At 40.9% G+C, this 15,095-nt stretch overlaps 1 protein-coding gene across 1 annotated transcript; it reads right to left on the bottom strand.

Moving 5' to 3' along the window:
* Positions 1 to 6,217: 6,217 nt before the first annotated feature.
* LOC134223238 (sulfotransferase 1 family member D1-like) lies at positions 6,218 to 7,797 on the bottom strand. The gene is made up of 3 exons (XM_062702384.1): positions 7,370 to 7,797; positions 7,103 to 7,282; positions 6,218 to 7,038 (listed from the first exon to the last, which is right to left on the bottom strand). The coding sequence occupies exons 1-3, from the start codon at positions 7,525 to 7,527 to the stop codon at positions 6,366 to 6,368; spliced, it is 1,011 nt and encodes a 336-aa protein (XP_062558368.1). The 5' UTR covers positions 7,528 to 7,797; the 3' UTR covers positions 6,218 to 6,365.
* Between the last annotated feature and the right edge of the window lie 7,298 nt (positions 7,798 to 15,095).

Raw genomic sequence — 15,095 nt, 5'->3', positions numbered from 1 at the left:
GTTGAATAGCAGACACGAAAGACCATCACCTTGCCGTAACCCTCTGCGGGTTTCGAAGGAAATTGAGAATGCCCTTGAAACTCGAACTACGCACATCACCCGATCCATCGTCGCTTTTATCAACCGTGTCAGTTTATCCGGAAATCCGTGTTCGTGCATAAGCTGCCATAGCTGATCCCGATCGATTGTATCATATGCGGCTTGGAAGTCGATAAATAGATGATGTGTGGGCACGTTGTATTCGCGGCATTTCTGCAGTACTTGGCGAATGGCGAACACCTGGTCCGTGGTGGAGCGTTCGCCCATAAAACCCGCCTGGTACTGCCCCACGAACTCCCTTGCAGTTGGTGCTAGTCGACGGCATAAAATTTGCGAGAGTACCTTGTAGGCGGCGTTCAGCAATGTGATTGTGCGGTAGTTGCTACAATCCAGCATGTCGCCCTTTTTGTAGATGGGACACACGACACCTTCTAACCACTCCTGCGGCAAAAATTCCTCCTCCCAAATCTTGGTAGTGACCCAGTGCAGCGCTCTAGCCAGTGCCTCACCACCGTGTTTAACTAACTCTCTTGGTAGTTGGTCAACCCCAGGGGCTTTGTTGTTCTTCAGTCGGCCAATCTCCTCCTGGATTTCCTGGAAATCCGGAGCCGGTAGAGTTATGTCCTGCGCGCGTTCTCCCAGGTCCATCACCATACCGCCATCTTCGTCTGCCATATCGCCATTCAGGTGTTCTTCGTAGTGCTGCCGCCACCTTTGGATCACCTCACGCTCGTTCGTAAGAAGGTTCCCGTTTATGTCCTTACACATATCAGGCTGTGGCACGTGGCCCTTACGTGAACGGTTTAACTTCTCATAGAACGTTCGTGTGTTATTAGCGCGGTACAGTTGCTCCGTCTCTTCACGTTCTCGATCTTCCTGCTGGCGCTTTTTCCTCCGGAAAATCGAGTTTTGTCTTTTCCGCGCCTGTTTATATCGTGCCTCGTTCGCCCTCGTGCGGTGTTGCAGCAATCTCGCCAATGCTGCATTCTTCTCTTCCACTAACTGCTCACATTCGCCGTCATACCAGTCGTTTCTCTGATCCGGGGGCACCGTGCCAAGTGCAGCGGTTGCGGTGCTACCAATGGCGGATCGAATATCTCTCCATTTCATTTCTGCAATATTTCACATTTATATCGTAGATTATTGTCTAAAAGATGTGAAATACTTGTTTTGCAGGTCGTTATTACTTCTAAGGTCTCCAAACTCCCTGGAATACAGACCTTTGATCTCTATGGAATATATCCCTTTTATCTACGAATGTCTCATGTACACAGCAGTCTATAGATGTGTATTTTATTGCAGCGCAGACCTGTAGAGTTCAAACTAGAAAATTGTATACTGTTTTTATGTGAATTGAGTTGTACAGATGTTCTAAGTTGCACAAGGACTCCGTCAAATACAGGCCATTGCATCTACATACGTAACAGGTTGTCTTTGTAGGATTTTTCAGATTGGTTTAGGCTCTTAACCCGTAAAACAAGTAAAGGGAATACAATATAAAGCTCTATTAAAGCTAAACGAACTCCATGCAATAAAAGCTTCAAGATATATAAGTATACTGCAACAACATTTATTTATTCATTATGTACATGAACATCCTCAACAAAATCATCATTTATATCTTCAAGATCGATTAATATATCTGCTTTGGTATATTTTTCTGTACTCGAATCTGTTGTATTGTAATTGTTGTATTGTTGTATCTGTTGTATTGATTGATTTCGTGTTTCAATGATTTCACTATTCGTTCTACAGTATGTTGCATTAGCGATTGTATTCTAACCTAAAAGAAAAATATGAATACATATATTATTCCATTTCAAGGGAGATGATCTATCTTTCATTACCTGTATTTTTGTTGCCGTTTTTTCGATGGAATCCAGCGGAGGAGAACATATCGCTTTCATTTTTTGTATCATTTTGTAAGTAGGAAATCTTGCAGGATTTTTTTTATGTGTTTGTTCGTACATATATTTACGCATATCACAATCGAGAAATTTTTCAAAAGCTTCTTCATCGGACATCATTCCATGAGAATCACTTAGAGTAGTGTACATTCTGGAAGCGTGATCTCGGTTTTTTAAAATATGGCCTATCACTTTCACCATACTCGTATCACTTCTGTTGTAGGCAGTTCTTCTTGCTCCCAGTAGCACTTTTTCTATGGTATCCTCTCTTGGATCCATTAGCTCGTCATTAATTCTTCTGCGCTTCGTACGCTCACTTAAATCCTCAAAATTTTTTGATGGCCTTCCACGAGATGTTGAAGCCACTGGCTCTGGCTCAGCATGATAAAATTCTTCTAATTCAAATTCTGTGTCAAGCCATTCCTCATTATATGAGTCAAAGTAAGTTTTGGACCGGGATGCGGCCTGCCATTTTTTTCAAATTTCAAATGCAGGTTTTTCAATTTTGTATGGAGTTGACTCTTTTTTGTTTATCCACAGCGAAGCTTTGGCAGATATATTCCAAAGCTTTTTCAACGCGATCTACCTGACGTCCCTCATGAGCTCTAAATACTTCAATGAGTTGCCTATAATTCATGATTCACCAAATAATAAGTACAAACACTTCACACGATTTACCTTCGCAATCACAGCTCACTATGCACTCAGATAGACATTCATAAATGTTCTGTTTATTTATTTCACCTAGGTACATACCAATAATTATCGAAAGATGTCCTTAGGTACAGACATTTTTGCTTCTTGTATTCACATATTGGATTTTAATATTGGATCAAAATTTTACTTTTTATGAAATAATTTCAAATGAAGCCTAGAGTATTTTCGTAACCCTCAAGAGTATATTGTTTTTTTTTTCATATTTATTTGCTTGATACTTGATAGATAATGAGTTGCCTCCTCTTGGTGAGCCTACGCCAAATGGAGTATCATATAGCTGCATAAGCTATCATGTACACGGCCTACCACGAAGCCTACGACACTTTTCGTGTTATCTACTATCTCTATTTTAACTGTTCTTGATGCTCTTTTGTCATACGCATGGGATTTGTATCCAGCCCATCACAGTCTGCCGTGTATTATGAGAATAATTACATTTAATGTTTCAAAATTAATGACTTTTTTTCGAAAAAGTGATCGGAATCGCAGATTTGCAGCCATAAGCAGCAGGAATTTGTTTTAATGCCTTCTGGGAGGTCCAAAGAAAGTCGTAGTGGTAGTCGCTAAGCGAAACTTTGAGAAACTTTTTTTGTATGGAACTTCTTGTATGAAAAAAAAAAATTTTTTTCTTCGGGTCATTTTCGGATGTTTCACTACCTATTTTCCCATAACTAACCCGTTCTTCGCAAGTCCATGAAACAAGCTTTCAGAAACTTTTTAAAGAATTGGAAAAGAGCTACTGTAGCCGAAGATATTGACAGTTGAATAATGCATTGATTTTTCAAGAACTAAAAAGTGTCTGGCTCTAATGCCTATATCTTGATAACCATATGGCTTAGAGTGCTGATATGCTGGGGTTTAATGCTCCAAAGCAGTGGTGCTCAGCACTTTGGGTGTTTTTTCCCTCAATTTGCTTCTCACACAATAAAAATGAGCTTTGACCACACAAATTACCACTTGGTCGAAAGCTTTCAAATATATCTATCTGCTGAGGGTAATAAAACGGATATTGGTCCTAAATTCACTCCGTACGAAACGATCAAAGCAAAACAAAGGTGCGGCCCGCGGGCCGCAGTGTAATTTTACTTTAATCAAGTCGTATGAAGTGATTTCAACACAAAGATTCTTTTTAATACCCTCAGCTGACAGATATATTTGAAAGCTTTCGTCCAAGTACTAACTTGATAGAAGAAAGCTCTTTTTCATTTTGTGACAAGCATATTAATGGTAAAAACGCCCAAAACGCTGAGCACCACTGCTCCAAAGCATTAGCATTTAGTAGGTCAACTTGAATTACGAATCAGAGAAAGTCGATTTTTTTATTTTCGGCCACCTGATTCCCCATAGTGCAATGTTAAGCCGCGGCGGACGACTCCGACGCGTGTTGTACACCGTCGAGAGTTTTGAGCGCAGACATACTGCAACGAGGTAGTGGTCGGATTCAATATTCGCACTGCGGTAAGAGCGGACGTTCGTGATGTCGGAGAAGAATTTACCGCCGATTAGAACGTGGACTATGGTTTTCCGTTACTTGATTAGGTGATTTCCATGTGGCCTTGTGGATATTTTTGCGGGGAAAGAAGGTGCTTCGGACTACCATTCCGCGGGTGACTGCGAAGTTTATGCATCGTTGGCCGTTGTCATTCGATACGGTGTGCAGACTATCCGGTCCGATGACCGGTCTATACATTTCCTCCCTTCCTACCATCTTTCCCAGCACTATGAAGCCGGTTCCCAGCTCGTTGGTGGTGCCACAGCTTTGGTAGAAGGTAGCCGCTCGATGTCCGCTTTTCCACACTTTCTGTCCTGTCCTGCAGCGCTACGACATCGAAGTAATGTGATGTAATTCATCGTAGATTATCCTGTCGCAAACTGCGAAGCCTAGCGACTTACAATTCCATGTTCCAAGCTTCCAATCGTGATCCTGTATTCGTCGCCTAGGTCTTTGCCGATTATATCGAGTCACATTATCTCTTATATTGTTCGTAATGATTGGTTTTCCAGGCGGCTTATTGGGCATGCGCAAACCTCCTGTCTCGTCGGAGGGCCGTCGTGTCAGGGCTATTAAGACTTAGGCTTGTGCGCTTTGAGCGGCACACGGTCGCTTTAGTGGGGCCTACTTGCGCATACATGCAGCTTTTTATAGAGGTTTAACAGGCCCACTGTCAAACCCCACCACATCTTAGGCAAGCCCCACAACTCGCAGATGGCCTGGGGAGGGATCGTCAAGCCCTTGGACATAGTCCCTGCTGCCCGCACGAGTTTGTATTGGTGGTGACGAAATCGAGGTGGTTGAAGAATTCGTGTACTTGGGCTCACTGGTGACCTCCGATAACGATACCAGCAGAGAAATTCGGAAACGCATCATGGCTGGAAATCGTACGTTCTTTGGATTCCGCAAAACGCTCCGATCGAATAGAGTTCGCCGCCGTACCAAACTGACTATCTGGCAAAACGCTTATTATTACCGGTAGTTCTCAACGGACACGAGACCTGGACGATGTTCGCTCAGGACCAACGCGCACTGGGAGCTTTCGAAAGGAAAGTGCTGCGTACCATCTATGGCGGACGGTACGTGGAGGAGGCGAACCTCGAGTTTGTGCAATTGCACAACATGTGAAAGATTTAGTTCGAAAAATGTTTGGATTGGAGGGTAACCACTACCTTCGGTAGGATTTGATCCCACGAACCCAGTATACGCTAGACAGTTGCTTACCCTACTAAGCTACGAAGGGCTTCCATCGTCATCCGCAGCTCAGAAGGCTACTGATGAGATCAAATTTCCAACAACAGGCACATGGCCGAACTCTCGCAATCTATTTTCAAAACCAAATCATCCACACGCATTGTTTTGTGCAATGCCAACCGAGCAGAATAAGTATTTAGCTATATGTCTGGCATCCACACACAGCATCATCAGGAACTGCACTCAATGAAGTATGGTTGTGTGATCGAATCAGTTTGGTCGTCAGATCCCGACCATCTCTTAAACGAGGAAAAAGATCGCCACTCGAGTTCAGTGCGATCAAAGTTAATTGCCTATATTCCGGGTATAAGCCAACCGGAGTGGAAATTAATTACTATGCCTGAAACTCGATTTATGCAACTGCACAACATGTGAAAGATTTAGTTTGAAAAATGTATTGGAGAGTAAACACTTCCTTCGGTGGGGGTTCTGGATCTTCTGGAGGACCAGCATAAGATTCATTTGACATAAAAAATGTCCTCAATGAGAGTATCCATCCCCTTTATTATTTTCCCGAACGTTGATATCATTTTAATTTGTTTCAATATAAGGGATTTTTGAACATGCGAGTTCTCGTGTAATAAAAGTTGAAGCAATTCGCGGAAGGTTAATGGGACAGGACTGTCTGCCAACTTAAAATACTAAGGACACACCTGTGGTATTCGTACCATGGTACAAGACGGCAAGTCAATTATTTCAAGGATACCTAATTTGAAATTATTGTACCATGGTACGAATACCAACAGTACATATATCATAAGTATAAACCATAGTCTGTGTTCGTATTTTCAATTTTGTTTAATTTTTAATATAATAAATAACGGTTAATACTCTACCATGCAATACTCTAAGCATACTTGAGAATTCACATTGCAGCTATCTAAAACTATGTTTTATTAGAATGCCTGGCTTAGTTAGTTGCCTTCAACTTTCCATGGTTTGAGTGTCCTTCTCATTCAGTACACAAACAGTTTCATATGATTCGGATTATCAACTTTGCGATCAGTCCATTCTTCCAGTTCGCGCGACAGCTCAGGATCCAGCTCACGACGCCATCCATCGGTTTCACCACGTCTTATGAAAAGATAATCCGGATCACCCAGCTTATCGGTTCGATTGGTTTGTTCTAACTGAAACTTGACCCACTCTTTACGGTTAACGGAGTTGTTCTCTTTCATCATGTCGAAGGACAGATGCTGAGCCAAGTCGTTTAGTTGTTCGTCGGTGTATGACTTATTGAAGAAGGAACTCACTCGCTGGAGGGTACTTTTGAGATCTTTTTTCATATCTTCGTAGCAGAGGTGGAGTATATTGTGCTGACAGTCCAAGTTGTGATATTCGATCACATGGCGGTGATATGGTGAAAAGAATTCAAGTTCCTTCATAAAGGAACGCACGAATTGATCCATGGTACCTTTGTAATCATGAAGTGACACTGAATGATGATAATAGGACACCGCTACCGACTTTGGATTCCTTCGAACGTAGACCATCTTTGGTTTTACTTCCCAAATTTGATCGGGTAGGAGAGCTACCGGTAGGTGCGACTTGATGAATCTTGGTGATGCTATTGATTCAACTTCCTTAACGGGATCCAACCCAGGAGGTAAATCTCTAATGCCCCCGAGACTATATAAAAAATACAGAAATCAACAAGTGATTAATGATTCGTCATAAATGAAGTCAACCATACTCTAAGAACGGAAAACGGGTGTTGAGCTTCACTGAAGCAGCTTTCTCGTAGTCGAGGTCATTACAAATGAGCCAAATCATTTCCTGACACCAGGTGGTTCCACTCTTAGGGTAAGAAAGCATCCAGACATCATCCGGTTTGACCACCATATCTTTGACACGTTGATCTTGTTTCTTATACCTGATTAGTGCAAATAACGTAAACACTTTAGTAGACAATTAATTACGTATTCATATGTTGATAAGATAAACGCATTCTATCGCCAACCTTGTATTCAAACAGCATGGTTCCGGTTCCCAATTTGGAAGCGTAATTGGAACTTTGTTGTAGACCTTCGGTTTGACCAGAACATAGTCTTTTTGGTTGCGTTCCACACAGGTCGACCTGTAGACGGGATCGTTTATTGCGATGTACTCGAAGGCCATAATACTATCGTATAGGTATCACGAAAGCAAACTATATGCGTGCTCTGAATGGTGTTTTGCGACTGACTTTCTGTGCGCACATATCGCTCTTTATGAAGCTGCTCAGGGCTGTTACGAAAGGCACCAAATTCGCGTATTTCGTGTTTTAAATGTATCGTGGTATCATGAAATCTAGTCGTGATTTTCATTGACTCTATAAAATGCAGCCGCAATTCTGAAATGCAGACAGAGATACCGAATTATTTTGTGATATTATTTCATTCGGCATTGCAAATATTGTCATGGAAAATTACTAAATTTAGTACGAAAAATTCGTTAGAACAATCTGAACAAATGGATCACATCTAATGTTTACGATTGAGAGTAAATCAAAGTGACACGAACGTATTGCAGCCCGTTGAGTGATAAAGTTAGCGAAAATATAATTTGCGTGAATCATAAAACCAGTGTTAATTAATACCAATGTCAATTGATACAACAATAATTAAACATGTAAATTGCTTCTTAAATTGTTGCAGTGGCGTAGCCAGAAAATTGCTCAAGGTGTAGTTTTTTGAATATCGTGCGATGAAACAATTTCCAAGGTTTTATCTCTGATACTGGCTATGAATTTGATTCATTTTTCACTCAAATTCAATGATACACAATCTTTGCGTTTTTTCAGCTTCTTTCTAATAAGTAAATTATTGAGCGTAATGGATTGTGTTGGATTGTAACAAACCTCATTTATTGCATATAGACACATAATTTTAGCTGGAACTACACTTTTTTATTGCAAATTAAATTTTGAGGATTAGGTTTTGGGAAACTTTGCAAATATGTATAATAATTGACAATTAGCAGGACTGGAAGCATTATCAGTGTTGTATAATATTTTTTTTTATCAGGAGTCCTGTAAATATAGTTGAGTCATAGTCAACGTACTATCACAGACAAACAGACATAACACATTGAACATTCACTCATCAAATTCATCGCCATTTAAACACTAGCGACATCTGTTGATATCAGTTAGTTGGGCAAATCACGAACCAGATGGCGGTAGTGAGCAAATGTCAAACTCGAGCAAACCCGTTGCGCGCGCCACTAGTGACCAATTGGCCAACTAATGATTATTTGAATTGACCAATAAATCAGTGAATGATGGAAATTTGATGAGTGTTATGTCTGTTTGTCTGTGGTACTATTTATTTGAAAATTGTGTCGTGTTAAATAAATTATTGTTAAAAATCCGTTTTCAAAGGACTTGTGGCATTCAAATGTGGCAGATACGGATCCAAAGAAGCCATAAATGTTTGGACACACCACCACATCAAATCCATTTACGAGTATCAAGGCACACTTTTGTCACTTTTTTATCTTTGTTAATGCAATGTGCAAGATGATCGGATTTTTTTATTGAAAAGCTTCAAATATCCCTTCAAACGGGGCAAGTAGGACCTATTATGTTTTCTACTATGTTGCATATCGGACTCTATTTTTGCAGCTGCCGCAGGTGCAACCAGAGCAGAAGGAGAAGTACCCGCCGGTTTTTGTAAAGGGCGATCCGCCGGATCTGCGCCCGAAAATTCCCCAGCTGAGCTAAGGGACTGAAATGAACATTTCGGCTTTGCAGCAAGGGCGTGAAAGTGATGCCGGCAAACAGGGACCATCATTATTCTGTCGTGGATACGTATTGTCCGTGTGAAAACTGACTTCAGTGTATTTGATTCAAACGAGTAGGCACACTGCACGGCCATATTTTAAAATGCCGCACAAGTTTCCGATATTGGCCAACACTTTTGCAAACAACAACGATCAGAAGTATTTACATAACGATTGATTAAGTATCCGTGTGAAACCGGAATTACTGAAAACTACTGCAAGAATCTTAAATCACGGACTTTTTGTATTAGGCTATCGGACCATTAGGGCAGCTCCAACCATTCCCGTCCGCAAAGCTTATTACTTGGGCGCATTAGAACTGAATTACTTGGATTCTAGTACGCAGTTAGTATCTGCAGATTTCTAGTGATGTTCAAAAAATCAAGTTATATGGTTGGAAGACGGCCGAGTTAAAAACGTTGCGAACGGAAATTGGGGGTACAGTCCAACTGGTCCTCCGCTCTAGTATTCAATATGTTCAATATAATCTGTTGAAAGTTTGTGGAAAATAAAATAGGTTGACCCATAGTCAACATTATCGAAATATCTTTTTATCTTTTTATCTTCCTCAATGGATTTTTATTCCAACTGCTATTTTCCTTATTAGTTCCCAACTTAGTGTTCCCTATTAGCATTTACATTACACAGTTATTAATTGAAAGCTTGCCTGCCATTGAATGAAGGTGTATTTTTTATCTTTTGCGGTAAACACAATGAATAAACTATGCCCAGAGTGTCGAGAATGTTTTCCACCCGAAAACATCTTAGACTGGACCGAAACATGTTGGTGGCTTTTATTTAATTTTTTTTGCCGTTTATTGAACATTTTTACGTTTTTCGTTTTTCTGGAAAGATTGTATGCGTTTCATTCATCTCCCCAATTGAGTTTAATGGTTTTCATAACAGAAATAATAATATTATGTGTATCTTTGCTTTTTTATGTGAAAGTGAGTTAGTTCCAAGCTTCGGTTTATTTTCTACAATCTTTAATAAATAAAACATAACACGCTCTTCACATACTAAGGGATTTACAACTGAGAGAAGAATCATAAAGAAAAAAACCACCAATGCTTCCATATAGACCAGTTTTTAGAAAGTAGTTTTCATATGCTTCTGATAAATCTTCATGAAAAACAAAAATAAAATTCATGATATGAATAATAAATCTTACAGTGAGATTTAGGTTTGCGCATACTTCTACTAATTTCTATCAAGGTCAGATGCACACATTTGAAAAATATTCAAGCAATAAAATCTTGCATATCGTTTAACATAGAGCAATAAAATATTGTATATTTTACTTATATCGTTAAATAATCAATGCTGCCATGTTTATCTACAAATGCTGAAACTATATCTTGTCATCTACAAACTCTGAATCAAGGCCTGAATCAAAGGCATCCTGCTCCGAATCGTTTTTTGCCCTCAACCTCAACTATATATGCCGCATATGGAACGTGCCGCACTGCCGCATAATCGTGATGCTTCACGCTCGGCCCAAAACCTACGCTCACAGCCTCAGTTAACAGCAGCCTAAGCACACAGCACAGCACACAGTGCTCCATGAGCACACAGACTGAACACACAGCCCAAGTTTTGAGCTTGAGCTCGAGTCTGAGCTGAACCGCACCGCGTTCATTTTTCGCACCCATGTTCAATGTTGACGGTGAACACGAGCTTGAAAGATAGCGTCCATAGATGTCCACGCTCGGGATGAACATGCACTGGCAAAAACTGCACACAAGCTCAGCGCCACTCATGTTTCCGTGAAGACTGAGTGTCTCCGTCTCAGCTTCTTCCCATCGTCCTGGAAATCAGCCAAAGGATCCTTCCACTCCGAAAAGTTATCGCCCCATCACCCTTTTTTCTCAGGGTTATATAAGCTGTTTGAAAAGGCGATTAACAGCCGGTTACTTGAGTCCGCCGAACATAAAAAAAAGGGGTGGCATTTCTCATTTCAACATCGTTCACGTGTTCAACGGTGGATTTGAAATTCATCTGTGTTACGCGATTGTACCAAGAGATGCGCTAGTGTTCAATCGCTTTGACATTTGATTGGTGTATATGTTTTTTGTGTTGCTGACGATGATGATTCATATAGAAGTATGCGTTAGGAGCAAACGTTCAATGGGGAATAATCATGGTCGACTGTGTTTCTCGCGATTCTGATAAAAGATAATAATATAAGAGTCTTCTCCATTCGGCTCGGTCCATGGCGACACGTCGCCAACCACGCAGTATACGGAGGTCTTCGACGTGTTGATGACTAGTCCGATCCGCTTAGCTTCCCTCTTCAGTCTGATGTAGGCTTCCTCCATCTTCTCAAAGTTACGTGCCGGCGAAGCCGAATAGCTGGACGGACTTATTGAAAATTGTACCACTCGTGTTAATCCCTGCTCTTCGTATTATCCCTTCCAAAGCGATGTTGAATAGCAGATACGAAAGACCATCATCTTGCCGTAACACTCTGCGAGTTTCGAAGGGACTCGAGAATGCCCCTGAAACTCGAACTACGCACATCACCCGATCCATCGTCGCTTTGATCAACCGTGTCAGTTTATCCGGAAATCCGTGTTCGTGCATTAGCTGCCATAGCTGGTCCCGATCGATTGTATCATATGCGGCTTTGAAGTCGATGAATAGATGATGTGTGGGCACGTTGTATTCGCGGCATTTCTGCAATACCTGACGTATGGCGAACACCTGGTCCGTGGTAGAGCGTTCACCCATAAATCCCGCCTGGTACTGCTCCACGAGCTCTCTTGCAATTGGTGTTAGTCGGCGGTGGGAGGAAAATTTGCAACGAGGTAGTGGTCGGATTCAATATTTGCACTGCGGTAAGTGCGAACGTTCGTGATGTCGGAGAAGAATTTACCGTCGATTAGAACGTGGTCGATTTGATTTTCCGTTTCTTGTTCAGGTGATCTCCATGTGGCCTTGTGGATATTTTTGCGGGGAAAGAAGGTGCTTCGGACTACCATTCCGCGGGAGGCTGCGAAGTTTGTGCATCGTTGGACGTTGTCATTCGATACGGTGGTGTGCAGACTATCCGGTCCGATGACCGGTCTATACGTTTCCTCCCTTCCTACCTGTGCCGATGACGATCGTGATCTTCTGTTCGTCGCCTAGGTCCTTGCCGATTGTATCGAGTCGTATTATCTTCTATGTCGTTCGTAATAGTTGTTTTTAAAGGCGGCTTATTGGGCCTGCGCAAACCTCCTGTATCGTCGGAGGGCCGTCGTGTCAGGGCTGTTTAGCGTCCCACCTAACACCAGGACTTGGGCTTGTGCGCTTTGATCGGCACACGGTCGCTTTGGCGGAGCCTACTTGCGGATTCATGCAGCTTTTTATAGAGGTTTAACAAGGCCCACTGTCAAACCCCACCACATCCTAGGCAGTCGCCACAACTCGCAAATGGCCTGGGGAGGGATCGTCAAGCCCTTGGACATATTCCCTGCTGCCCACGGTTTATCTTTCGAAGTCTGTCACCATTTGTTAATAAGTTCGTGGGAAGTTATCAAGTCGGTTTCGTTGATGGCCGCTTGACAACGGACTACAGGGTGTCTGCAAATTATCCGTACAGATTTTGATACCGTGCAAACTCAAACTTCGGACGCTTAAGCATTTTCTGATGTACAATCATCCTGTTAACTCACATTTTAATCACACCGTTTAAATCACCATTGCAATCACTAAGTACAGTATTCATCTTTTAACTACGTATTTAATATGTGCAAGATATTGCGAAGAATGTTTGTCCAGCTTCTGTTTGTTTCAAACCTCGGACATTGGCGGGGTTGTATTCATATTTCGGACACAAAGATTCAAACTTCGGACACCTGATTACACCGTACCGGGAAGAATAATTGAAAACAATTTTCACTGCACAGTTCTGACTGTCTTTTAATCATTTCATCGCATTGTTTTATCATGTCTTATTAACATTTAACTAAAAGAAGCGAAAACTAGTAGTCTTTCCTATCCAGCTTCACGAAACATTTCGATGAAATATTTCAGCAATTTCCCATACGAATTGAATCGTCCGAAGTTTGAGTGTGTCCGAATTTTGATTATCCACGGTAGTTTGCTTCTACAAATCAAAAACAGACAATAATGGACTGAATCGGTAGCTATATGTGCATGAGCATGAGCATGATTGACCGCCCACGGTTGCTACTCCGTTATTGCCAGGTCAGCTGTAATTACACAGAGACAACAGATGGTGTTTGGGACTAACATCATCCTCAATGTGTAAGAACTGGTGACCCAAAATTAAGCAATACCAGCGCCGGCCGTGTCCGAATGCAGGTCAATTAGGGAATAGGTAGGATAATGTTGACGTGAAACTCGCTTTGATAGAAGCCGACGAGTCATCTGCACTTCCACGAGAAATCACTGGGATGTTGGATATATGGGGTAGGGAGTGTAGCAGGGTTCGTTTTGGTGAACGCGTGTGAAACGTGTAGTTTTATCGAGATTACACAAAAACACAATCTAACGCGCACTAATTAATTGACTCTTCGACCGCACAAAGCAGAACAAAATATTTTGATGATCGCGCGATCGTTCTGCTTGCTGAAGGAAACACGATCGAACGCGAACTGAACTTCCACTTGTAAATTTATTAACCCGCACAAAGCAGAAACAAATGTTGATGATCGCGCGATCGTTCTGCATACTAAAAGTCATAAAATTACACGCGCACTATATTCACACAAGTATCAGTCACTTTGTTGAAAAAAGAGTTCACACTTTTCGTAGGTAAACTTATGCATAATAGTGATAAGATACGATTTCTGTTATATCAAAAATTACTTAATTTATATTTGTCGATCATTATGTTGTTATTTCTGCAATTTTACATCAGTGCATGAAAAAACTATATTATTTCAGCATATTGAACACGTCCTTAAACTTAAAACACTATTGCTCTTCTTTTTATTTTTATTTTTATGTTGGACACTTTTATTGTATTATGAAAAGTTTATGCGCGACTTGGACGATTCAGTTAAAAATCAAGAAAATTCACATGTGAGATGTTCGGAGTTACTTACAGTTACAGAGTTACAGACAATTTTCACATGTTCCGAGTTACTTCTCCAGTTTGTTTGTCTCGTTAGATTCCCCAATATATTACCGCACTTTAAGCAATGTTTATGACTCATAATACACTGGGCGAAATAAAAATAGCGCCATCTAGACTTTTATCAATATATTTGGAATGTTCATATTATATGTGCTAATTTCAGTTTAGAATGCTTATAGAGTCTGTGGCTTTCTTTTATCGAAATCAGTCATAATGCCTAATAATCGCATTCTAAAATCGATCAGGCCGATACAAATATTTAAAAACTAGGGTAAGGGAGGTATTTTGGACCACTTTAGGAGATGGCCAAACAATTTTTCGAATAAAAGTTAGATTTTGTAATAATGCTTGATCATTTGCCTAAGCAACTAAAAAGTGATGAATGCTAGGTAGGATTTGTAGGTAAAAATGTTGTAAATCCCACCGAAAGAGCCAAACTATCATAAATTCTGAAGATATGTTAGATTTAATTTTGGACCACCTGTTTTTATTTTGGACCACCTAATGAACATATTTTGGACCACTCGAATAATTTTGTATTGCTAGCAAAATTATGTTACTATTAGATTAAATGAGTGATCTCCAGCATTTTCGGCGTTTTCATCCTTAAAGTCCTTGTTAAACAATACATTTTTATAAGCACTCAAAAGCTTAGAACAATATCTACCAGCTAAGGGTATTGAAACTAATATCAATGTCAGTACCACTCGGTACAGCATCATCAAAGCAAAACAAACGTGTGGCCCATGGCCGTGATCCATGCACGTGGTCACTCCTATCCTGCCATATTTGTTATGTAGTTTGCCAGAGCTGTTCCATTTGCGACATTGATATTAGT

The sequence above is a fragment of the Armigeres subalbatus genome, chromosome 3, assembly GCF_024139115.2.
Source record: "Armigeres subalbatus isolate Guangzhou_Male chromosome 3, GZ_Asu_2, whole genome shotgun sequence".
Taxonomy (NCBI): domain Eukaryota; kingdom Metazoa; phylum Arthropoda; class Insecta; order Diptera; family Culicidae; genus Armigeres; species Armigeres subalbatus.
The sequence above is the reverse complement of the archived record's forward strand: the minus strand, read 5'-3'. Positions and strand labels throughout refer to the sequence as shown.